The sequence below is a fragment of the Castor canadensis genome, chromosome 7, assembly GCF_047511655.1.
Source record: "Castor canadensis chromosome 7, mCasCan1.hap1v2, whole genome shotgun sequence".
NCBI classification, from domain to species: Eukaryota; Metazoa; Chordata; class Mammalia; order Rodentia; family Castoridae; genus Castor; species Castor canadensis.
In genome coordinates, this window is record NC_133392.1 from 109,152,518 (window position 1) to 109,179,232 (window position 26,715).

General features: G+C 38.3%; 1 protein-coding gene across 6 annotated transcripts in view; it reads right to left on the bottom strand.

The window, feature by feature from the left end:
- Positions 1-26,715, bottom strand: part of Lepr (leptin receptor) — a 110,454-nt gene that overhangs the window by 63,457 nt on the left and 20,282 nt on the right. For 4 of the 6 annotated variants that reach the window (XM_074079866.1, XM_074079861.1, XM_074079863.1 and 1 more), the window contains 2 exons: positions 10,616-10,675; positions 191-520 (listed from right to left, as the gene is read on the bottom strand). In XM_074079866.1, coding sequence (XP_073935967.1) covers positions 191-520; positions 10,616-10,655 — 370 coding nt within the window. In that variant the 5' untranslated portion in view covers positions 10,656-10,675. Of the gene's footprint in view, positions 1-190; positions 521-6,837; positions 7,170-10,615; positions 10,676-18,677; positions 18,980-26,715 lie in introns of those variants that run through there. The other 2 variants (XM_074079864.1, XM_074079865.1) reach the window with 2 other exon arrangements.

The window sequence follows — 26,715 nt, forward strand, 5'->3', positions numbered from 1 at the left end:
TTATGGGATATAAAATGATTTCGGACCTATTTATTAATTTGGTCATCTGATGAATACTAACTTTATTATGAATACAAAAATAATAATATGTGTTGAGAATGCCATCCATAAGACATCTACCCATAAAAGTTTCAAAGAATTAAAACATTTAGTTCAATACAATTAGAACATAACTGTTAAAGGTACTTACCTAGTTGTTGAAAAATGAAAGAATTTTCTGTTGAAACAGCTGTCTTCTCTTCAATGTTGTCTGCATGGACTGAACAGTTTACATCTTGTTCACTCTCAAAGCAACAGTGGAAAGTCACTTTGGGTAAGTTAGAAATATAGGTATCACTTGAATTAAATTTAGTTTCAGCAACTGCCTCATAATCTCCACTCAGATTTGAAGTATTCTTTGAGATTCCAGCAGACAAGAGGAAGTAGTCATCCGTTATATTTGGTGGCACACAAAACAACTTAAATCTCCAGGTAGAAATTGGATAGGCCATGTTAAATGCAGTTATCAAGTAAAGAAATTCTGTTGGGACAGTAAAAAGACACAAACAACACAAGAAATCATTTTGACTAAGGCATGACTGGAAAGTAGCTGAAATTAAACCATGTTGTGTTCAGAAATAGTTGTTTAACTCTCAAAATTCTCAGTCTACTGAGCCTCCACTGTCCCATGTGTCTCGTTGATTGAAATAACTCAACTCTCCAGCACTTCTTTGGAAATTTCTTTATTAATCTATCTTTATAGTTTTATGAAAGGAAGTTAACATTAAATACTTTATTTTTCTTTTCTATAATAAAATTATTCTAACTTCCAGAATAAATAAGAAATCTCTAGATGTGCATTTTTTTGCAGTACTAGAGTTTGAACTCAGGGCTACCATTGGAGCCACACATTCAGCCCTTTCTGACTCTGTTTTTCAGAAAGGATCTCATACTCCTTTCCCCAGGCCTACCTGGACTGCAATCCTCCTACCTATGTCTCTGACACAGCTGAGATTACAGCTTCAACCACCACACCTGGGCTGTTTGTTGAGATGGAGTCTCACTAGCATTTTGCCTAGGTTGGCCTCAAACTACAGTTCTCAAGTAGCTGATATTACAGACATATCTAGACCACATCTGGCTCTAGATGTGTACTTATGTAAATAAACATTAAAGTGCTCTCTTAATAATGATCAAAGAGAATAATAAATTAATCCTGTTTTCACTGATCACTTTTGAAGAGGGTTTGTCATTGACTTAAGAACAGATAAACAATCTCCTGAATCTTCCCAGGATCTGCCAGATGGAAGACATATAAGACATCCACTAACACACTCTCCCAGAAACATTGTAAACCTACAAGCTTTTTCCAGGAAAACTCCAACTTCTAATTAAATTACAACCTTTTAAACCTAAGGATTAAGAACACTCACGTATTGGGTTGAACACAATCAAAGTTCAGTAGTAACTGGTCTCTTCCTGGATGAGTGAGCAGATAATTAAATATTACTGTCAGCAGAGTTTGGCTACTACTTCTCTGTGAAACAATGCTGCATTTTGATTGTGGTTTGAAGCTTTGAAGCGCTACTTGGCTGCTCTTCTCTTCCATGGAGTACTCACACATGACAAATTTGGTCAAATTCTAGTTAGAGCATGTCTTGCTCGCTTCCTCTTGGTCATCTTTGTATGAATCCAATGGTTGTGGGCAGTTAGGACTTTTTAAGTGGTATTTAATTGATGTGCACGAGGAGAGTGAGTATATAGAACTGAGCCACTAATGAAAGGAAATGTTATCTAAGAAAGTACACTTCTTTACAGATCTTTGTCATCCCTCTTGGGCCCTCTATAAAAGGTCCCTAGCCCTTGATCAAAGGCCAAAAAGCCAAAGGCCCTTCAGTCTGTAAAAGCAGAATCAAGTCTCAAATAATACCTTCTTCAATACAATTGTCAAAAGCCAGAGACTGATGTATCTAACACAAACTGTGTTGTGAACCCTAACACAAACTCTTGTGTTAGAGTGAATCCTAACATAAACTATGGACTTTGAGTGATAATGATGTATGAATGTAAGATTGTTCATTGTATTCTTGTGGGGGACTTTAACAGTGGGGAAGGCTATAAATGTGGAGTCAGGAAGTATGTGGGAAATCTCTGTTCTTTCCTCACAATTCTGCCATGAACCTAAGACTTATTTATAAAATAAAGTTTATTAAAAACGAAAGAGGGCTGGTAGAGTGGCTTAAGCAGTAGAGCATTTGCCTAGCAAGCTCAAGGCCCTGAGCCTGAGTTCAAACCCCAGTGCCACAAAAAAATAAAAAGTAAAAAAGCAAAAATGAAAGAATCTCCATACTGCTTTCCATAATGATTGTACTAATTTTTATTTCAACCAACAGTGTATTATTGTTCCTGTTTCCCTGCATCCTCACCAACATTTGTTATTATTTTTGCTCTTGAAGATAGTCATTCTAACTGGGGTGAGATGAAATTTTAGTGCAGTTATGATTTGCATCTCTTTTATAGCCAGGGAAATTGAGCACTTCTTCATGTATTTATTGGCCATTTGTACCACTTCCTTTGAAAATTCCCTGTTTAATTCACGTGCCCATTTCTTCATTGGGCTGCTGATTCTTTAGGGTTGAGTTTTTTGAGCTCCCTGCAGATTGTAGATATTAGTCCTTTATGGAATGAATAGCTGGCAAAGATTTTCTCCCATTATGTAGATAGTCTCTTAAGTCTAGTGACTATTTCTTTTGCTATGCAGAAGCTTTTTAGTTTGATGCAGTCCCATTTGTTCATCCTTTCTCTTAATTGTTGAGCCATTGGTGTTCTATTTAGGAAGAAGTTGCCTATGCCTATCTGTTCCAATATATTTCCTACTACTTCCTATAGTTGTTTCAAAGTTGCAGGCCTTATATTAAGGTCTTTGATCTACTCTGAGTTGATTTTAGTACAGGGATCTAGTTTTAGTCTTCTACATATGGATATGCAGCTTTACCAGGAACATTTATTGAAGAAGCTGCCTTTTCTCTGTTTTGGGGCTCCTTCATCAAAAATCAGTTGACTGTAGCTGCATGGATTTATGTCTGGGTCTTCTATTCTGTTCCATTGGTCTTTGTGTCTGTTTTGTTGCCAGCACCACACTGTTTTGATTATTATGGCTCTGTAATATAGTTTGAAGTCATATGATCCAGTGATACCACTCATGGGCATATACCCAAAGGAATGTAACTCAAGATACAATAAAGACATTTGCACACCTATCTCATTGCAGCACTCTTCACAATAGCCAAGCTATGAAAACAACCCAGATGCCCCAAAACTAATGAGTGGATCAAGAAAATGTGATATACACACACAAAATGGAGTTTTATTCAGCCATAAGGAAGAATAAAATTATGTTGTTTGCAAGAAAAGGGATGGAATTGGAAGACATCATGTTAAGTGAAGTAAGCCAGATTCAGAAAGATAAAAGTCAACATGTTTTCTCCCATGTGGAAGATAGGTCCAAAAGATGAATGCATACATATAAACATCCATGATCACATATACATTTAAAAGTAGAACATGTTTGTAACAGTGGAACTGCTCTATGGAACTCAGGGGAGGAAGGAAAAGGAAAAGAGAATGATAGAGTCATTAATATTGAAATACATTACATCTGTGTATAACAATACATACTGAAAGCTGCTGAATAATAGGAAGTATAAGGAAAAGGGTAAGGGAAAGTAATGGAGGGGGTTGAACTGGCCAAAGTAAAGTATATTCACAGCAGGGATACACTGAGAAACCCCTTTGAACATTAACTTTGGAACTAAAAATGAAAGGACTGTAAAATAGGTACAATAGAGGGAACAGTTGTGGGGGGGGGTGAATCGAGATAATGAAGGTGAGGAAATATGCTTCATATACAGATATGAAATAGAATGATGAAACCTATTACAATTGCTTTATAGGGTGGAGAGCAGGTCAGGGAGGTGGAGGGAACTGGTGGAGAGATCTAAACAATGTATAATGTAAGGCTACTCAAAATTGTCACAATGAATTCTCCCTGTACAATGAATATATGCTAATAAAATAATTAAAATGGAAAAATTATTTTAAAATGCAGGAAAACAGATTTGAAAAAATCAATTCACAAATGTATTTTTAATTACAAAAGTAATACATACAAAAATATTAAAATAAAAAATAGGTAACGACTATTAATAGCTTAGTTTCTAAACTTTCCATAAACATAAATAACCAGGTGCCAGTGGTCATGCCTGTAACCCTAGCTACTCAGGAGGCAGAGTACAGGAGAATCCTGATTTGAAGCCAGCTCAGACAAATAAAGACCCTATCTCAAAAGTACCCACCACAAAAAAGGACTGGCAGAGTGGCACAAGTGGTAAAGTATTTGCTTAGAAAGTGTAGCCCTGAGTTCAAACCCCAGTACTACCAAACAATAATAATAATAATAATAATAATAATTAATAAAAATACATAGATGCAAAAACTAAGGCAAAACTTATTAACATGACTAACATTATTGTGCCCACACAGTTGACAAGTGGGTACTGCAACAGCACCAAAAATAAACTCTCATTGCACCTGTTTTTCTTTGGATTTTAGTCCTAACATATGCTTCTGAAATCAGAACATCTCTATGAAGACAGAAATTTTTTCATTTTAAAAAACTAAATTTATTCGACTGCTAATTAAAAGCATTATATTTTCTGGCTGCACAAGGAAGATTCAGTGAAATGAATTGAAATTACCCTAAAATATTTAAAGTATTGAAATCTAAAAAGGAATAATAAACTTCATAAACACCATCAGCTGCATTGGTTTAATTAAAAGACAAGTCTATTTTGGTTACATGTTTGCTTTGCAAATGTTTCTTTCTCTCAGAATGAATCCTAAACAGCAAGAGGTCTGGAATTTTCATCTGAAGGCCTATGCTACCAGATAACAATATCCTGGGATCTCTTCTGATTCAAAAGACTTTATCAAACCACAACCTTTCATGAAGCCAGTGTGAAGCATCATATCTAATAAATCTTAGGTAGAGAACATAAAAGATAATGGATAGTTCTCTTAAATATATAATAAAATTAGATGAAGAATAAAAGGAGAATGAATTATTTCTCTTTGATAGTCCCAGTAGCATAGTGTCTTTTGAACTCTGGAATAGTGCTGCTGTCTTTGGTATTTTCTGTAGGGATGCAGATAGCTGTGATGAGAAAGAACAGCTTGTACAACAAACAAAGCTCGTAGAGAAGCTTCAAGGGCACTTTTATTAGAGCAGCAAAAGAGATGCTTAGAACTAATGGACACAAAGGCAGGAGTTGCCAGATAAAATTAAGTTTTGTTAAAGATGGCCTGGCTTTGATTGCAAAACTTTGGAACTCAAACTAAATTAGATGATGCAAATTTAAGAAAATTAGTACTGAGTATATAGCTCGATAGGAGAGGGTGGAGCAAGATGGCAAAACAGGACTCCCCAGGGACCATCCCCCTGCAGAAACATCAATTTGAATAGTTATCCACACATGAAAATACCTTCACCAGAGCTAAGGAAAGCAGGTGTAAGGTGCCCTGAAGAAGGTAAGGACAGTTTTACATTATCTGCATCGTACTTCCCCCGCTCCAGAGAGACAGATACTGTCTGCTTGGGTGAAAGAGAAAGAAGTGAGCAAAGGACTCCACTTTGGTCCCTAACACCAGACCTGCCACAAAATCCCAGCATCAGGTGGGATTTCTGAACCTACCTGGTACCTACAGACTAAGGCCCTGACCTGCCCTGGTGCCAGACAGGAATGCATAACCCCTGCAAAATGGAACTGATTGTATCACTGCTGAGCCACTAGAGAGGACTTGGGGTTCAGACAAACCTCAGGAACAAGGAATTCTTTGGCCACAGACTTCAGGTGCACCACAGTGCTATACTAACTTCAGCAACCAGAGGCTTCAGGTATATCAAGTTGCTGTGCCATCTATGGTGGTCAGCAAAGTCCTGCCTGGCACTGTGAACTGCAGCAGTCCTAGAATTAGGGCACTCCTTTGGTGCAACAGCTGTGGTGGTCACAGGTTTAAGGACCACGCCAGATGGCCTATCTAGAATCTCTAGATGGGCTTACTATTGAAGGGTATTCCCATAAAAGTCCAGTCTGTAAGGCTAGAATAGGTACATATTTCTTTAGTGTGAAAATATCAATGTAAGGCCACAAGGGTCAAGAACAAGCAGGAAAACATGAAATGACCAAATGAACAAAATTAAAGTACCAATGAGTGCTCCTCAAGAGAAAGAGATATATGAACTGCTTGACAAAGAATTCACAATAACTGTTTTAAAGAAGATTAGAAGACTTCGAAAATGCAAAGGAATACTTTTTGAAAATGAGGAAAATAAGTGACCAGAATGTGAAAAATAACAGACTCAAGCTTGAGAACCGCAGGTGCTCAGGAGACAGAGACAGAAGGCAGGCAGCCCTGGCAAAAGTTAGTGAGACCCTATCTCAAAACCATAGAAACTGAAGGGCTGAGGGTGTGGTTCAAGTGGTAGAGTACTTACCTAGCAAGTACCGTGAGACCCTGGAATTAATCCCCAGTCCCAGGAAAAAAAGAGAAAGAAAATTAACAAAGAAATTGAAATGATAACAATTTTAAAAGTCAAAAGAAATCCAATCCTGGGGCTGAAAAATAGAATGAATATAGTAAAAAAAGAAATAGAGAGCTTCACCCACAGAATTCATAAGGCAGAAGCATCTATGAACTCAAAAGCTGATCAAGAAACTGGGTGTACTACCCACCTTTTCACTCTATAATGACACACCTGACATACACAGGCTAAATTTATGCTAAAAGAGGCTCATTTACCTCACAGTTATGGAAGCTGAAAGTCCAAATAACACAGTGTAGGCTTAGCGAGGGCTACCCTCAGCTGCATCACCTCCCAGCATGGACAGCAATGGCAGGAGCACGGTATGGTGGCAAGCAAGTGATTACATCTCAAGTCAGGAGCATGAGAGCTGGAGGGAGTCATGCCTGCTGCTTTTAGGATTCTCTCATAAGCACTCCAGGGATCACATGTCCCCAGTGAGGTAAAGGCCTCCCACTAGGTCCCACCTCTTAAAGGTTCCACAGCACTTCCCAATACTGTCACCCTGGGGACTACACTTCCATTCACAATGGATCCTTGGGGGACAATCAAACCATACCCACTCTAAGCAATGGAACACTATCCAGTCATCAAAACAAGGAAACATTGACATTCACAACGGATGAACCTGGAGGATGTTATGGTAAGTGAAATGAGCCAGGCACAGAAAGACAAATACCACAGACTCTCACTCACATGTGGACTGAGAGTAGAATGGTGCCCACAGATGCAGGGAGGGTAGTAGGAGAGGAAGTCAAGGAGGTATCAGTCAAAAAATACATATTTACATTAGGAAGAAAAACTTCAAAGATCTAATGCACAGCGTGATGACTATAGCTAAAGACAATATATTGTATTCATGAAGAAATGATAAAAGTAGATATTAAATGTTGCCACTACAAAAAATGACAACTTATGTGAGATAATACACATCAATTAGCTAGATTTAACTATCCCATGGTGTATGTAGATTTCAAAAGTCACTTTGTACATTATAAATACATATAATTTTACACATGAATTTTTAAAATGCAAATAATTTTTTTAAAAAACAGGAAACAGAAAAAATAAACAATAGACTAGGTTTCCCTGCTCTGAAAAAAATTAATCAGCAATGTCTGACTTATTTCAAGGAGAAGATTGCTCTGTGAACAGCAGCTAAAAAACACAGGCATTAAGACTCATCTGAAGCTTTCTCTGGAAGGCAATCCTGCAATGGGTAGGAGGAAGGACTAGCATACATTTAACTTCTTTTTTTTGAAGGTACTGGGGTTTGAACTCAGTTCCTTGTGCTTGCTAGGTAGGCACTCTACCACTTGAGCCACCCCTTCATCCCTCTTTCCTTTAGCTATTTTTCGAATAGGGTCTCACATTTATGCCTGGGCTGGCATGGATGGTGATTCTCCTATTTACACTTTCTGCATAGCTGGGGTAGTGGGGGCTAACCACCATTCCCAGCTTCTTATTAGTTGAGATGGGGTCTCAAGAATTTTTTACCCAGGCTGCCCTCAAACTGCAATCCTCCTGATCTCAAGTAGCTGGATGATAGGCATAAGCCACCACATCTGTCTACATTTAATTTCTTAAAGCATTCTTCTGGTGTTATTCAACATATACACCAACCTTTGATAATATCCCCTATAACATCATTTTATGATTACTTTCCAAAGTTATAACAGGAAACAGCATTTAAAATGTCATTACTCTCTGTTTAAGAATAAACCCTAATTTTGTGTCATTATCATGTATTTTCAATATTATCACCATGTAAACTGTTTCAAGATACAGAGAATTGAATTTTTGACTACTTTCTGATATATATTTGTAATTTAATTATGCTACATTTGCTAAATAAAATTAACATAATTCAGTGTTATGATATCTGCTTTAATGTGTGTATTTGTAGGTATCAGTGTGTATATAAGTTCTTTGTACTGTAAAAGTAAATAAAGTTAAAAAGCAGTTAATGGAGAGTGAAAAAATAATTTTTCTTTTTTATATTAGCATATATTAATTGTACAAAGGAGTTTCATTGTACATGCCGTATTTCCATACATGCCATATAATGTACTTTGATAAATTCACCCCTTGGTTACTCATTCTTATCCCCCCTACCACCTAGAAAACATTTTTAAACAAAACAAGTTGTTAAGGCTTGTGATGGTTCATTTTATGTGTCAGTTTGACTGGGCATGAGATGCCCAGACATTTGGTCAAACATTATTTTGGATATGTCTGTAAAGACGTTTCTGGATGAGATTAGCATTTTAACTGAGTTAAGCAGATTATCCTCTCCAATATAGGCAGGCCTCAAACAATCAATTAAGATACTGACTATAACAAAAACATCAAGTAATAGAAAACTGCTGCTGCCTGACTGTTTGATCTGGAACATTGATCTTTTCCTGCCTTTGAACTGGACATGAACCATCAGCTCTTCTTAGAGCAAGCCTAGAACTGACACCAGCAGCAGAAAATTTATCATGACAAATTGAAACTTTGGTAAGTGGGAAAAGAAACATGAAGGACAGAATGCAAAGGCCCATTCTATTTTTGCAACTGTAGTTATCAGTGTGTGTGTGTGTGTGTGTGCGTGTGTGTGTGTGTGCGTGTGTGTGTGTGTGCGTGTGTGTGTGTGTGTGTGTAAATATATTTATTATAAGGAATGGGGTCGTGCCATTATGAAGGCTGAAAAGTCCCAAGATCTGTAGTTGGCGAGCTGGAAACCCAGGAGAGCCAATGGTGTAGTTTCTGTCCAAATGTAAAGGCCTGAAAACCACACACACACACACACGCACGCACGCACGTATACTTCATCAGTTCTGTTTCTCTAGAGTGCTAATGCAGAGCTAAAAATTTATTACATTTTAGAAATTTCTAAAACTCAACTAAGACCAATAAAACCCAACCACAAAATGGTCAATGTGTGTGATCTACAAAAATCACATCAGAAATATAAATGGCCAATACACTGCCCAACCTCACAAATAATCAAATAAATAAAATTAAAATGAAATGCCATCCTTTGCTTATCTGATAGGGCAAGGAAGTAAAAAATGGTAGACCTGTGACTTTGGTGGAAGTGCAGAATGGCATTCTTCTACACACGTATTGGGACAGCAAAAGGTACAAAGCTCTGTAGAGATTTCACAGTATCAAATTCAAAAATGTGCATACTATTCAATCTGAAAATCCCTCTTTAGGAACTAATCTACATAAATATTCTTCCAAATATACAAAGATATATGTATATAGGCTTTCAGTGCAGCATTACGTGTCAAAGAAAATGAAATGTTTATTGATTCAGAATTGAAAAAGACAAAACAACAGCTGGCAAAGTGGCTCAAGTGTTAGAGCATGAGGTTTCTAAATTCAAATCCCAGTACCACCAAGAAAAAAAAACAGAATTGATCAAATGAATTGGTAACTTAAGATGCACTGATGTGGTGCGTTGTCCTGTGATCACTAAACTAATGAGTACATTAGTGAATACTGATAAGAAAAATTATCATGATAAATCAAAAACTTCTTTAAGTGGAAAAAGAAGCTTGCAGAACAGAATCTAGAGACCAGTTCTGTTTTCGCAACTATGGGAATGAGTATGTGGGTGTGGATGTTAAAATTCTAGATTGATGCGCCATTGAGTTGTTTGCAGAAGACTGGAAAGGTTTCTGAGTTTCCTTTGCTTTCTTTTTGTGGTTGTTGTTCTTTTTGGAGGACTTTGGTCTACTTTTTTGGGGGGGTGTTGGGACAGGATCTCTCCACATACCCCAGGCTGAGTGGGACTAAACTTGTGACCCTCCTGCCCCAGCCTGCCAAGTGCTGGGATTACAGCCATGTACTAACACTCCCACCTTTGATTTGCATTTTCAATCATACCCATGCATGAGAATTCCTAACTGGAAAAAGGATATTGTGTTAGTCATTAAAAGAAATAGTAGTTCTAAGAGCAAAATCACTAATTCACATAAGTTTATTAAAATAGCAATAACTTACCACAATGTAACAAAACCACATAGAATTTTTGATAAATCATCTTACTTCAGAGATGTGCACCTGAAAAACAGTAAATCAAAAACAACACATATAGAGAAATCCACTTATGCAAGCTTGTCTGTGTCAAATACAAGAGGAAAAAGATTACAAATAAGTCTTTAAATTTTAATCTTGTAATATACAGGATGAGCATCAGAAGCATTTCACATTAACTTGTAAATTGGAGATTTATGCTGTGCACATGCTACCTTACACATAACAAAACCATATAATTTAAAAAAAAGGACTTGTGCTTCTTTATGCCTCAGGAACCAAGAGCAGTATCACAGGATAAGAATGAACTTTTACAGAAACAAGTGCTCACAGTGTTGATTACATATATACCAGCTAATCTAACTGCAGTAATATTACCATCTTCGTGTTTTTATTTTTACACTCTGTGCTTAAATTTCCCTTATTTTCTAAAGCTCTTATCTTTTTTTCTTGTTGTGCTGGGTGGGGGTACATTGTGGCAGTTACAAAAGTTCTTATAATATATCAAATATATCATACTTGAATTCAACTCCTTCACCATTCTCCTTTATCCCTGGAACAGTTTGAATAGGTATTATTTTTCCATTTACATGCATGTGTACACAGTATTTGCACCATATTCACCCTCCCACACCCTTTCCCCAGCTCCTTCCCCTTTCTGCTGGTACCAACACCTCCAGGCAGGACCTGTTCTGCCCTCCTGTTCTCTGATTTTGTAAATGAAAAAAATTACATTTTTGTTTGTTTAAGATAGCTACACAAGGAGTTTCCTTGTGACATTTCCATGTATATATGTATTATACACCAAATTGGTTCATCTTCTCTATTTTTCTTCTTTCTACCTTAGTCCCCCTCTTATGGTGGTTTTCTTTTAAAGAGTCAATGTGAGTCAATGCCCTGTATAGCTATCCTTATCTCAACCAGCAAAACCCCTTGATCCTTCCTATTATTGCTTATACTCTCTCTACAACAAAATTAGAGATAAGGGCAAAATAGTTTCTGCTGGGTATTGAGGGGGGGAGCGGGAGGGGGTGGAGTGGGTGGTAAGGGAGGGGGTGGGGGCAGGGGGGAGAAATAAACCAAGCCTTGTATGCACATATGAATAATAAAAGAAAAATGAAAAAAAAAAAAAAAAAGAAAAAGCCTTTATCTTTATTATGATACTACATAGTCAAATGGTTATAGTAATAACTGTATACTTATTTCCAATAGGAGGAAAAATATTCAAAATGCTTTTCATTTGCAGATAAGGTAATATTCGCATTGGAGAGTTATCTGAGCAATTCAAGGGAAGTCTGATACCTAATACATACAAATATGGGGATAAGTTCAAAGATAGGCTTGCCCATAAATTCTACTCAATTTGAAACACATGACAACAAAGATTATTTGTACTGCTATACCATGAATTAGAATGCCTGTAGAAATTTAATGTATTTAATACTTGTGATGAACCCTACACAGTTCTGATGTTTCAATCATTTTTATGATCACAAAATGGGGGCTCAGTACATTTCATGAACGTAATCTGAAATGTACTAGGTGTCAGGAGACTCAGGGGCCAGTCTAGGCTCTTCTATAGGTCTTGGGATTTCACCTCTGTTGAACACTGGTTCCTCATCTACAAATACATGTTTTGGATAATCTCTACAATCTCTTCCACAGTTCCTATGATTCTGAGAAATTTTATCTTAAAACAGAAATCATATCTTTACTATAAAGAATTATACATACGTTACTGAAAAACATGTCTTGTAACTCATATCTGAGAAAAGGTCTGTTTATTTTACAATTCACATACTCTTAGCAAGAAAATGAGTATAAACAATCTATAGTCCGATATATTTGCCTTATGAACTATCAGTTTTTCATCAGAACTTGGGTTCCTGATACACAGACAGCATAACATTTCTTTAGGCTCTCTAGAAATTAGTCTCATGCTTAGAATCTTTATGATCTAAGTGTACAAAATCTGTGCAAATTCCCTCCTGTTTTTTATGTTACCTGTTTCTGATATCAAAAGTTCTTATAAAATGAACCGCAGAACAAGTTGTATAACCAGGATGTGTCATGATTACAACCTAACACTGGACCTCTCTGATTAATCATGAACAATTCAGTCTAAAAATTAATATGGCTCACATTTAACTGAACTGGTCTGCTAAGTGAACAAATAAATCAGTGGCTTGCCTTACATAAGACAACTATGCCTTTATTTAATGTTCCATGCAAAACACAAACTATTCTGATGGTTTGAATTCCTACAGCCAGGTTTCATTCTTATGTAATAGAAAAACAATCACAAGTGTAAAAGGTTTCACAACCTTGAAGAGACTGTGAAAGGTAGTAGCTCAAATAAAGAGAAAAACTGACATGCACTCTAAACTGTACCAAAAGACATAACAGGATGTTTACAAAAATATACACAATACAGAAAACAAATGGCAGAAATTTTTAAACTAAGATTTTTAAAAAATCAAGCAAAGGGGAAACTGACCAAAATAAGTCTAATACACCAAACACCATTAATAGTCATAAAATGCTCTAAATTTTCTTATATTCAAATAAATTTACAGAGTACTTAAAATGAAAAGTACTAATAATACTAATACTAAGAACACTGAGATAGTTTCCTTCATAAGATAACAGATAAAGTACCAGAGTTTCATGAGACTTCAAAATTCAACCATTTCTCACCTCTCCAATCCCAATCCAACCAATATTCTGTTCTAAGCCACCACAGTCTCTTCCTTGCACTACTAGAAGAGGCTGTTAGCTGTTTTCTTTACTTCTGCCCTTATTCCCCAATTCAGAGTATTATCAATTTAGCAGTAGTCTTGTTGTTAAAACATACCACATACCCCTTTCTCACTCAGAGAACTTTCTTTTCACAAAGAGCAACAGTCCAAGTTTTTCTGCACAAGACTACAAACTCCTGGGTCCCAACAGCCTCTCTCACCTCACCAACCACTGCTCTCCCTTTGCTCAAGTCTGCTTCTCAGAGAAGCCTGCCCTGGTCACCCCACCTAAAGTTGCAATATCTTCTCCACCCCAATATGTCATATGTATTATTCTGCTCAATTTTTTTCACCTTATCACTTAACATAAATTTGAATAGTTATCATCTTGTTTATCATCTGCTGCCTCCACAAGAACACAAACTCATACTGTGTCAAAGGATGTTTTTACTGTTTTCTTTCTTCTATCCTTCACAAAAATATAAGCCTGCCCTTCATGTAGCAGACACTTCATATGTATTAACTGAGTGACTGAGTGGATGAATACATGGATATGACTCAGAAAATCCTCCAATGTGAGCTGGGAATCACACAAAAGCAAAACCAAATGAAAGCAATCTTTAAAAGAGGCATTCTAATATCACCCATATACAGTTCTTTGAGAATCCAGCTTAATGCCAAAAAGCACTTTAGAATGAAGATTCTTAACTCATTGCTACCACTATAAACTTTAAACAAGAGAAACATCAAAATCTGTATTTTGTGAATAAATATACTATGGGTTTTTAGAGGAGGATCAGACAGTTTAGTTTCTACTGTTGATTACTTGTGTAATTTGCATCTACCAAATCTATTAAAATATAAGACAAAAGAATCTGTCAGTATAGGAATAAGTGTTAGTACAAAAAGAAAATTACTCACACCTTGTTTCAATGATCTTAAAAAGTCTCTGAACTTGTAGAATAGTTTATGAGTTAGGAAAGCAAACCTCACAATTGTGCTACTTTGAGGAATAAATTTGATGAGCCCCACCAGACACCAATTTTTTTGCATTTACTTCCTGTTGAAGAAGCACCTATCTATCTCTTAAATAACATTTGTGTATTTTATTTAAATATAAATGAAAATGTTGGGTCTGGAAAACTAAGGCAGATGAGTGAGTATGCCATTCCCCATGGAGAGCATTATCATTCCTACATCCTAACAAGATGGAGGCCTGCATTCCTGCATCCTAAGGGAGAGATACAGATCTGCCACAGGGCTGATAAGCAAAATGCTCTCAAGATTGTTTCCCCATCCCCAGTAAAGGTGCAAACCAAACCAGTTCACCTGAGAAAGCCCACGAATCCATGGCCAATGAGAAAAACCCACCTAACCCAGAGTTAGAACGTCCATAAAAACCCCAGCCTTCACCTGAGCAGAGAGCTACCAGCTTCCGCGGTCTGCTGCGCTTCTCTAGCTGTAGCCTTTCCTTTCCTCTAATAAGTCCTACTTTATATACCGGCTTTGGCTCATCATTCAGCTGCCTCACTTGTAAGCCAGTTCTCTGGCCTGTGAAGGCAAGGACCCTCAACACCAGTGCATAACATTTTGGCAACCATGAAGGGACCCAGTCTCTTCTGAACCAAGGTTGGTATAGACTGTGCCAAACTGGGAAATGCTGCCTAGGAGTGTGACTGTGACCGTCCAGCACTCTGATGGAGTCTGTTTTCCAGGAGAGACCACCTACCATGGCCTAGCTACGGTGGAACTCTCAGGCTGACCCTCTCTCTCTCTCTCTCTCTCTTTCTCTCTCTCTGTGTGTGTGTGTGTGTGTGTGTGTGTGTGTGTGTGTGTGTGTCTCTGTTAAGGAGGGTTTCTCCCTTGGGAAACTGAGTAAAATCTCCAAGCCCATTACAGCTGTAAGGCAGGCAATCTGAGGGAACTCAGATGACGGGCGGGGATTTATACCGCACTGCCAATGCTACATAGGCAGAGCCTGACTTCAGTGCACTGATGATTTTTCTTTGTCCTCTCCTTAAACTCTAACTCTCTCTTGTTCAAGATCTGATCTGCTTAAGAGGAGGTCTGAAAACAGCCAGTGGAAAAGAAAGTTTGTCTTCAAGCTATGAAAGGTGTTCTGGCTGGGGCACTCCCTGGTGTCACCCAAAAGCTGGAGACGCAACTTCCTGACCCTCCCTGAGGATCCAAAGGCGGCTAAGTCTTGGAACCCTCCAGTCATGTCTGCAGCAAACAGACAATCAGATCTCTTATGCTTCCTTCATGGTTTCTGTGGCCCAAGAGTGGAGGTCACCCCTTGCTTCCAGTGCTCCAGTACTACCCTCAGGCAGGATCAAACTGGACAGCAGGGATGACCAATAATCCCTCATGCGTTGAACCTGGAAGCTCTCCTTTCTCCCAACCCTCAGCCTCTCCTTCCTCTTTCCCAAGCAGTTCAGGATGAATGCCCTCACTCTTTTGCTCTAAATAGCTGTGGGCTTCCTTCAGTGAGTTTGGAAAATACACCCATTCTGCTCCCTCCCTGGTCCCACCTTGTCCTTTATCTCTGTCGTCCCCTCCCTGGGCTTCCTGGGATCCTGGCTTCCCATGAAAAACTTGTAGCATGATACCTTATGACTTAAGTTATTCCAGCTAGTTTACCAGCCCTCTCAGTCCAAAGCAACTTTAAATCAGCTGCTAAGCACCACTGAGGCAAAAGCACTTACAAAAAAACTGCAGCCACCACACTCATGCCCTAACTCCACCCCCACAAGGGGAGGAGGGAAAACAGGTGCACTCATGCACAGGGATGCTGGCCCCTGGGCACAGTAGGAACACCTGCCATAGCTAAGAGAATCCATAGAGAGGACCCAGCACACATCCTAGGCTGCCAGCCACACATGGCAGTGGTTGCAGCCTGCTGCCATTTCCCCCAAATGGGATGAGAAGAAAAATAAACGCGTGCAGGTGTGCATACACAAGGTGGGAGGGGGGCAGACAGGCCGCAGGATCAGGCCTAGGCAGACAGGGTCACTTGTCCCGGATGTATGTGGGGGTAGGGGGTGGCACCTTGCGCAAGCCCCACTTCCATGCTCCCAGCCCCACCGCACACCTCAGACCACCAACCCAGCTCTTGTAAGCCAATTGTTAGCTCAAGGTTATGCTCTCAAAAAGCACTAATGTAACCTCCTGGGAACAGCAAAATGGGCATTACTGTGGTCTCTAAACTTCTCATTTAAAATCTCCTATACGTTTGGTCTCAGCATAAATTTTCCCTCCAAATATTAGCACTAATCATCCCTTATGGTACTGTTATTGTCCCAGGATGCCCTCTGAACGCCCTTCTCTAACTTTACAGATGATGTATTCCTTTGTTAAAAAGGTAGTCTTATTAAAGAGGCTGCCTGCTGTTAGCTAAAAGGCAGGATCCTAGCATTTTGTTTCTTCCTCTTCTCACTGCATTGGTCAGGTGGTCTAACTGACCCTGGTCCTGACCATGGATGGTGCAGGGAAAGTCATGAGACAGGGACACCTGGCCTCATTGGTAAAGTCATTCCCAGTCAGGACACTGACAAGAAGGGAACTGACCCAGTTTATTGTTGTTGTTGTCTCTCTAAATGGGACCTGCCCCTTCCAGTCTTCTGGCCTGTCTACTGAAACGTTGAAAGGAAACACTGGAAGCTTTGTACTGAGGCCTGGCCTCAGTATACCTTGGGTGACCAAGAGAAGTGGCCTTCACAGTGTTCCTTAAATTATAATACCATACTCCAATTAGACCTTTTCTGTAAAAGAGAGGAAAAAGTAAACTGAGGTCCCTTATACAAATTTTCTTTCATCTCTGAGGCCACCCAGATTGGCTCCACAATTGCTATTTAGATACTCAAGACACTGGCCATTCTTTGTAAGCCACAGGATAAACATGGGGAAAGAGGACCAAAAAAGCTCCTTATCAATGACAAGGTCCCCACCCCTACTGCTCCAGCCTCTGCCCTACCTTCTAAGCCACCCTAATATTCAGAACCTCCTAATGGGTGCTTCTCCCTTCAACAGGTAATAGCAGGAAGAGGGCAAGTTTTATGTCCCCTTCCAGTTATCAGATCTAAGGGAAATTTTAAAAAGATCTGGGTAGCTATACTGATGCACCAGATCACTACATTCAAGCCTTTATCTCTGTGATCCAAACCTTTGAATTGACATAAAAGGATATTATGCTTCTAATATACCAAACTCTTTCCTCATTAGAAAAGCAATGGGTTCTGGCCCAAGCCACTCAGGTTGGAAATTATGACCATTTACAATGAGCCCCAATACCCGTGGCACCTGGAAATGAGGGAATAAATGTTCCTATACCTACAGGGGCACAGGCAATCCCCTTGACAGATCCACACTGAAAATCAGAATGGGAAAGGGGCTAGTGATATGGCTCAAGCAGTAAAGTGCAGTTTTGCAGGCACAAAGTCCTGAGCTCAAATCTCAGTGCAGCCAAAGACAAAAAATATATTTGGGGTTGAGGACATCTCTCAGTGGGAGAGTGTCTGCCCAGCATGTGCAAGGACCTGGGTTCAATTCCCCAGCATTGCTAAATCAAAAAAAAAAAAATTAATGGTGAGGAAGATAAATGGCACCAATGCCACTTAATCCATCTTATAGTGGAAGGGCTAAAAAGGACCAAAGTCAAACCTCTAAACTATCCCCAGGTGACTGTAGTACAGCAAGGTCCTGAAGAAAATCCTATTACCTTTCTACAGCATCTTAAGGATGCTATCAGAAAGCATACCACAGTGGATCCAGAGTCACAGGTGAGAGAGGTCCTCCTCAAAGATAAATTTCTAACAATCAGCCCCACATATTTGTAGAAAACTCAGTCTGTGGCTGAAGGAAAAAAGTCATTGGATCAACTAATACAACTAGCCATGTCTGTATACTATAACTGGGACATTACTAACAGAAAGATAAGAGACATGACCTCATTGCTGCTCTCGAGAAAGCCCCACCTGACTGGGGCCTGCATCCTGAACTTGCTACTGTGGTGGACAGGAGGGGCACTTCTACAGAGGATGCTCAAGAGAGACAGCCCGGGAGACAGCCCCACCCCAACCGGGACCCTGCCCTCTCTGCCAGGGTAACCACTGGAGGTCTAAGTGCCCCATCACCAGATGGAAGGCGAGGTGCCACCTCCTATGGATTTATGGGTCCCGGCCTCCTGTCCACACTCCACTTCTTGGCATCCATGTTGAGGAGCCTCGGGGTAGTGGCAGAAAAGCAAAAGGTCATTTTCCTGTCAGACAGTGGAGCATGTTTCTTTGTTTTACCTTTTTCTCCTGGTTCCCGGTCCAATGACAAGGTTATCGTTCAGGGCATATCTGGCTAGCCCCTAGAGTGACAGTTTACTCAGCCTCTGGCCTGCTCTTGGGGAGACCTCCTCTTCTGTCACCCTTTCCTCATAGTCCCTGAGACTCCAGAGCCCCTTCTGGGACAGGATTTACTATCTCAGCTAAAAGCTCAAATTCTACCCCCAGGCAGCTATCTCTGCTGCCCCTCTTTCAGGAACAAAGAGATCCCACAGTGTGGACTGATGGGATGACTGCAGGGCGAGCCAAAATGGCCCTCCCTATTCAAATAAAACTCAAATCCCTCTCAGTTTCCACACCAAAAACAACATCCCCTCAAGCCTGAGGGACGATGAGGTCTTATGCCTATTATAAATTCCTTAAAAAAACAAGGGCTACTAATTAGTTGCTCCAGCCCCTATAATAAATTTTAAATTCTTCTAAAAGTTAATTTTAAAATACAAGTTACAAAGTAAACAAGTGGAAAGGATATAGGTAAGTATTGAGCGTGTTTTTTGAGAAGTTAAAGGAAAAAAGGAATTTTTTGATGAGAAAAGATTTTGTAAAGAGGGGTTTGTCCTAAAGATTGTTTCAAATATGGAGAGGAGGGATAAGGACAAACCATCAAAGGGTTCAAAATATTATTTAAAGGTCTGAGTAAATCTTAAAAGTGTATACTAAAATGCTGCAGTGTGTGATAAAGTTAAAGTTGACTATAGTCTAAGAGTTGCCTAAAAAGGTTTTTAGGGTCATGTCAAACTAGAATCAAATTCTCTATGTCTATAAAATAACAAGCTTATCTTAATATTCTCCTCTGAGTAACATCTACAAAAAAACTATTATAAGGAAAGATTTTATCAAAGTAATTACTTGTGTTTTCTGTTGATCTTGTCAAGCTTTAAGTACTACTAAATCAGAGTTCATTTATATATTTGCTCATGTGTGTTTAATGACTACCTTATAACTGTGTGGTGTCTATACTTTATCTAAATACATTTAACAAAGTTAAAAGTGTCAATTTATATAAAATAATGAGCTAAAGCTCTCTTTTATTCAAAAGTGTTACATTTAACCTAAATCCTGACAGTCCTTGCCTCCCACAGATCACCTGCCTAGGTGTGGTCTTAAAGGGACAGACTCACTCCCTGAGTCATGAGGGAATTGACCCAATCCTCCATTTTCCACTCCCCCATACCATAAAGCAGCTTAGAACTTTCTTGGGAGTTACAGGATTTTGCAGAATTTGGATACCTTTGCCTAGGCATGAGCCCTCTGTCCCATTCTGTCGGGGCCCCTGGAGACTACACAGGTCAACCCCTGAGACAAGTACCCTCTCCCTTGTCCCCTCATTGCCCCATTGTCAGCATGAAGCAGCTAGATGAGTCATCAATGAGTCATCACCCCTCTCCCCAACAGCAGTTGGGTGCTTGTCTCAGAGGGGGGATTTGTTGGGTCTGGAGACCTAAGGCAGATGAGTGAGTATCCCGTCCCCCATGGAGAGCACTATCATTCCTACATCCTGAGGAGATGGAGGCCTGCATTCTGCATCCTAAGGGAGATACAGATCTACAACAGGGCTGATGAGCAAAATGCTCTCAAGATTGTTTCCCCTTCCCCAACAAAGGTGCAAACCAAGCAATTTCACCTGAGAAAGCCCACGAATCCTTGGCCAATGAGAAAAACCCACCTAACCCAGAGTTAAAACATCCATAAAAACCCCAGCTTTCACCTGAGCAGAGAGCTACCAGCTTCCAGGCTCTGCTATGCTTCTCTAGCTGAAGCCTTTCCTTTCCTCTAATAAATCCTACCTTACATGCTGGCTTTGGATCATCATTCAGCTGCCTCACAAGCCAGTTCTCTGGCCTGGGAAGGCAAGAACTCTCAACACCACATGTAACAAAAACACTATTCAAGCATAAAAACTTTGATAAAATAAAGATAGTCTGATCTATTTTTGATAACTTTGTATCTTAAGTATGTTTACTTTTATTTCTTCACTTAGGATAGAAATTCATCATGTCCTGTTAAAGAGTTTTTTTAATTAAAAAAAACACTCTTCAATCATCTTAGCATAAGCATTTGTCACTTTGAAAACATAATTTCAAATATTTTAACTCCCCCAAATGACTTTAATTAATTGTACAATCTCGTCACAAAGTAATTCCTACAATAATGCAGAAAGATACTATGGGTCATAAAACTCAGTGACATAAAGTCACTGAGTAGAAGTAGTCATTTTACCCACACAGTAACTTAAAATGTGTACATAAATTGACTCATTTAAATATTTACCAAATATCCAGTAAATCTAAGTTACTACACAAGGGACTAGAGATAAAAATTTAAAAAAAAAAACTTTAAAAAGTAACATTATTGTATGATTTTTTCAATATAAATAAAGTGTAAAGGGACATCAGATTCAAAAATGTCCCTTTGACTTCTCTTCCTCCTGAGATGTCTTTAGAATTATAGTAAAGTAAATCATATTAACCAAAAAAGAAAACAAGAGGAGGACCAGAACAAAAAAGAGATGTAAGCAAATTCCTGGAAGACAAAGCCAAGACTCCTGAATCAGAATGAAGGAAATGACTATGCAGGATGTGGGGGGTGGGGGGAGGCTGCAATCAAGAAATCAAAAGTGGAGCTGTGCTAAATTGTAAAGAGCAAGAGGGTGAAATGGGGCTAAAAGGAGGACATTTTGGTCTGTAGATGTGGTATCTGACTTCTTTATCTTACCTTACATAAGTTACAGCAGCCAACTCTAGCTCCCTGTAACTATCAAGAGAGTGACTGACAACCAAGATTAACATTTGCTAGTGTTAAGTAGAAAAGGCATTTATGAAAAACTATTGGTAGCTCAGAGAACTTCAGGAGGACCAGAGAACCAGCTAGAAAAACACAAAGCCAAGGACCACAAGTTCCATGTAGAGTTGCTCTGAAGAAGATAGCTCTGGTCCATCCCAGGACATGTACACTAACTGAAACCTCCATGCATACTATTGTTAGGTCTGGAGACCTAAGGCAGATGAGTGAATATCCCATCCCCCATGGTGACCACTATCATTCCTACATCCTGAGGAGATGGAGGCCTGCATTCCTGAATCCTGAGAGGGAGTGGTGAACTGTATTCCTGCATCCTAAAGGAGAGACACAGAGGCTGATAGATCTGCCACAGGGCTGATGAGCAAAATGCTCTTAAGATTGTTCCCTTCCCCCAATAAAGGTGCAAACCAAACCAGTTCACCTAAGAAAGCCCGCGAATCCATGGCCAATGGAAAAAACCCACCTAACCCAGAGTTAGAACGTCCATAAAAACCCCAGCCTCCACCTGAGCAGTGAGCTACTGGCTTCCGGGCTCCGCTGCACTTCTCTAGCTGTAGCCTTTCCTTTCTCTCTAATAAATCCCACTTTATATACCAGCTTTGGCCCATCATTCAGCTGCCTCACGAGCCAGTTCTCTGGCCTGTGAAGGCAAGGACCCTCAACACTGGCACAGAACACTACCAAACCTCTAGCCCCTGGCAGCTCATCCTCTCTTCACATCACTGTCACTTCCCATTGACAATCTGTCACAACTGGTACAGCATACTTCACACTCTACATGCAGGCAGTCAGGTTGCTTGGGAAGTTAAAAGCTCAAAAAGTGCTAATTCTCCAAACATAGGCAAAGTATTCTAAGTTGTCAAATGGACAAAAAGTATAAAAACTGTACTATGTGATCATATGTGCTTAAAGGAGTGAAAAGCCCAAGTTATTTGAAGATAACCTGAGCTTCTAATGAAAGCTCGACACTAATATGAGAAAGCCCTTACACATTCTGACATTTAGTAGACAACTCTCTAAGTGCCTAAAAATTAAGCCTATCAGTTGAAGAACACTGCACATATGCACAAAATTAGCACTCTCCTTGTTTCTTCACTTAACAACCACTCTGAATGGAGACACAAATAAAGAAGCCTTTAATCTAATGCTATTTTTTTTAATTAAAAGAGAAAAACTAACCATAGGAGACACAAAGATAAATCAGAGAAGAAACAAATGGCTTTAGTAAATGTCCAATGAGTACTTGAAAGACATTTCAGAAAATTTTGTGCCTACAAAATCACAAAGGAATAATTATAAGAACAATGAGTTTTTGAAAATTAACTACATAACATAATTTTCCATTAGAAAGGTTTAAAGACACATTTGCATAATTAATATACCAATAAGAGGAAAAGAAAGCAGAAAAGTTTTTTTAATAAAAAAGTGTTATCTATGTACATGTGTATTACAACCCACATTGGTTCATCTCTACACAGACCTCTTCACTACTTCCTAGTCCTCTCCCATAGTGGCCTCTGCCTATTTAAGATTACTTTATTTGTTCCTTTACAGTGGGCACATCAAACACTTTCAAGTTTTAGGTTTCCTTCCCTCTCCCTATTCCCCCTGTATGTGTCTTCCCCTTAGAGTGTATAGCCACCTTTATCTCAAACTAGCAAAAAGGCTATGTTTTTCTTATTATTGCTTTTGTTTTATCTTCAACAAAATCAGAGAACAAGAGGGCAGACAGGTTCTGCATGGAAAAGAGGGGATGGGGGAAAGGGAGAGGGGTGAAGGTTGGAGAGGTGGTCTAAACAATGCATACACATATGAATAAAAGTATAAACAATAAAAAAGTTATCTAAAGTGTAAATCCAAGATATCCAAATCCAACCAACAGTATTTAGAGGAAAAGAAAATTGAAAGGAAGAATGGAAAAAGATCCATTTCTAAACATATTTCAGAAACTTCAGAACAGCAAAGAAAAGATATGAAAAGTTTCCAGAGGAAAAAATCATTTCTAAAAAAAACAAGAAACAGAATGGAAACAAATCCAAAACACTGCATATTATAAAACAATCTAGTAATTGCCTGATAGACAGAAAAACGCTTTCATTTTAGAGTACTATAGCCAGTCAAAGAACTATCGAAAGAAAACAAAATATATTTTCAAGAATGCAATTACTTAGAAAGTTTACATAGTACAACTATCTCAGAAAATAATTTTACTAACAGAGAACTGGAAGGTAAAACATGTCCTGCCTGGGGGTTAACCCCAGTGGGAAGGGAGAGGGTATAAGGACAGGATGTAGGAGGTGAATATGGTGGAAAATATTATGTGCTCATGTATGAAAAGGGAAAACTGAGACCTGTTGAAACTATTCCAGGAATAAGAGAGGGAGAAAAAGAACTTTAGTAAATATCACAATGTATTCCCAGTACAACAATCATAAATACATAAATAAAAATTAAAATTAAATAAAAATAAATAAATAAAATAATTTTACAAGGTAGTCCAACAAAATGACCAGTAAATAAAGGGAAATAAGGACTCAGGGAGCCAGGAAAACAAGCTGGCTGATGGCTCTGCAGGTCTAGAGAGCAGCTGCAATACAGATGGCCCCCAAGAGGGAATGGCAAGGAAAAGGGGGGAAGAAAGGAGAACTAATATGTATGGTGATTCAGCAACTGGAAAAACTTGAAAAAAGCAGAAACACAGAATAACATAAGGGTAAAAGGAACTCATAGCTCAAAATTGAAGCGACTGGTCCAAAGTAGAATATGAGTCAGTGGGCTTAAGAAGAAGAATGAAATGGATTCCAAAAAATAAAGAGAATAACTAGAGCATTGAAAATTACTAAGGACAAAATGAAGAAGGCCCACATATCCTTTCCTGATCAGGAAAAATAAAGTTAATTGAAAAGTTTGACAGAAAACCATAATAAACATATGCAGCAAAATAATCTGAGTGTAGTGGTCATACTTGTAATCCCAACACTCAGGAGGCTGAAGGAGGAGAATCACAAGTTCAAGACTAACCTTGGCTACATAGCAAGTTCCAAGTCAGCCAAGGCTGTGAAACCCTGTCGCAAAAACAAAACAAAACAAAACAAAAACCAAATAAATTATATGCACATATGTATGTATTTTTGTGTGTATATATAATATATATATGTTAGATATATATAATGTATGATAATTTTATGCAAATGCTAGACTTGAAGAACCCATTTGAAAAACACACAAATTCCCTTAACTTTCATTCTAGGAACATTCTAAAATGAAGCATTCTGCTTTGAATTTCTCTATTAACATTCTTGACAGAACACAGCATATTATTTGAAAAAAAAATTGATATCAATAGCTCCATGTTCAAAAGTAAGGAAAAAAACAGACTTTGAATATGAAAAAGAATCCTTAACTAAAATATTTTATTCAATATGTTCATGAGTAATATGATTTAAATAAAGAGTCATCTAAATAATTCTAAATGAAGTTTGAGTATAGAACTAAAATTCTGAATGATAGAAAATATTATTAAATAGTTAAATAGGTATCGTTCTTAATATTATAAAAATGGTGATGTATCTTAAAATTTGTAGTATCTAAGACTTTAAAAACTACAACTACTTAGAAAAAGTAGATCCAGGACATTACTTTCACCTTGAGGAATCATAAAAGATTCCATAAGCTGGATATTTAACTGCCCCTTGAAGAATGGGGATGAATGTGAAGTACATTATAAGCATGTTAAAATAATTCCCACAGAAGCTGTAGTCAGGAAAAACAAAGATCAGTCAAAAAAGAAGGCAGAGGTAAAAGACCATAGGAATACCTGTATAAGAGCTGATTTGCAAGTTTAGGATCACATTAGTAAAAAACAAGAAGCCACTTGCACAAAAGATTGCTTGTTAAACTGCTCATTTATATCCTACTGGTTCTGTGACCAAGCCTTTTCTCCCCCAAACCAGACTGTGGCTAGCAAGATTGTTGCATATGTCAGTATGACATATGGAACAGCTCCTAGACAGCTCCTAGCATACTCTAATATGATTAGTATGCCATAACTTTAAGTGATAACAATAATAGCAATGACAATTAATTTATGTGTGTGCCAGTATGTCTCTCCCTGCTTACTTACACAAACACACACACAATACACATGGTGTACACACACACACATCTACATATGCATGCAATTCATTTTCTTTCATCTCCTAGACCCTGGCCGGTTAGATTCAACAATTCTGTTGGTACACACAGAAATCTAATTGCTTGATTATCTCATGCTTATAGTTTCTTGATTTTCATAGGTTTAGACACCCAAAAAACAGCCACTAGTTAAAGTAAAATGAGAAAATATAATTCTGAGAAAAACTAAGTTGTCCTATGCCCTCACTAAACAGATATTTGGTGCCAGATGTTCTTAAACATGACTTCACATTTTTGAAGTCTATTATAATAAAATTATAGAAGCTCCTGAGAATCTCTATTTGGCTCAAATCTTTAGCTACTATCTGGTGCAAGCAGACAAAACACTTATGTGATGTCCCACACACGTTATAAGAATTATTGACACAAAGGTAGGACACATTCGTATTCACTCACTTTCACTCACACTTCTGCAAACTCACTCTCATTCTCTGTGTGTGTGTGTGTGTGTGTGTGTGTGTGTCCTGTGTCTCCTCTTTTTTAGCACTCCTGAACTCCTTTTACCTTAGTTACTTTTAATTTTTTCTATAACACTTCTTGCCTTCCAATATATGCTATACCTTGCTCTTTTGGTATGTTCATTTTTGTGTCTTTCTCCCATGATGTCTTATAAGCATAGGGATAATCTTCTGCTTTACCTTACATCTAGAATTATGTTACATCTAGAATAAATGCTCAATAAGAGTTTGTTGAACAAATAAATAAATCAAAACATTGGTAATAACTGACAAAGAGGAATTAAATAGAATTGAAGTAGGCTAAGGCCTTGGATTTTCCTAAATTCATTACTGCTCAATTTCAACTTTGATAACTTCAGGATTCATGTCATAACTTCTAAAATAAATCAATGTATGACAGAAACCTTTAAACTAGTGAAAAAATTGGAATGATAAAAAAAATCAACCTAAAATGTAGAAATAAAAAGGAGAAAAAAACCAAAAATCTGGGGCACGAGGACAGATGAGTAAATACAAGTCTAAACATACCATCAATAAGTTAAACA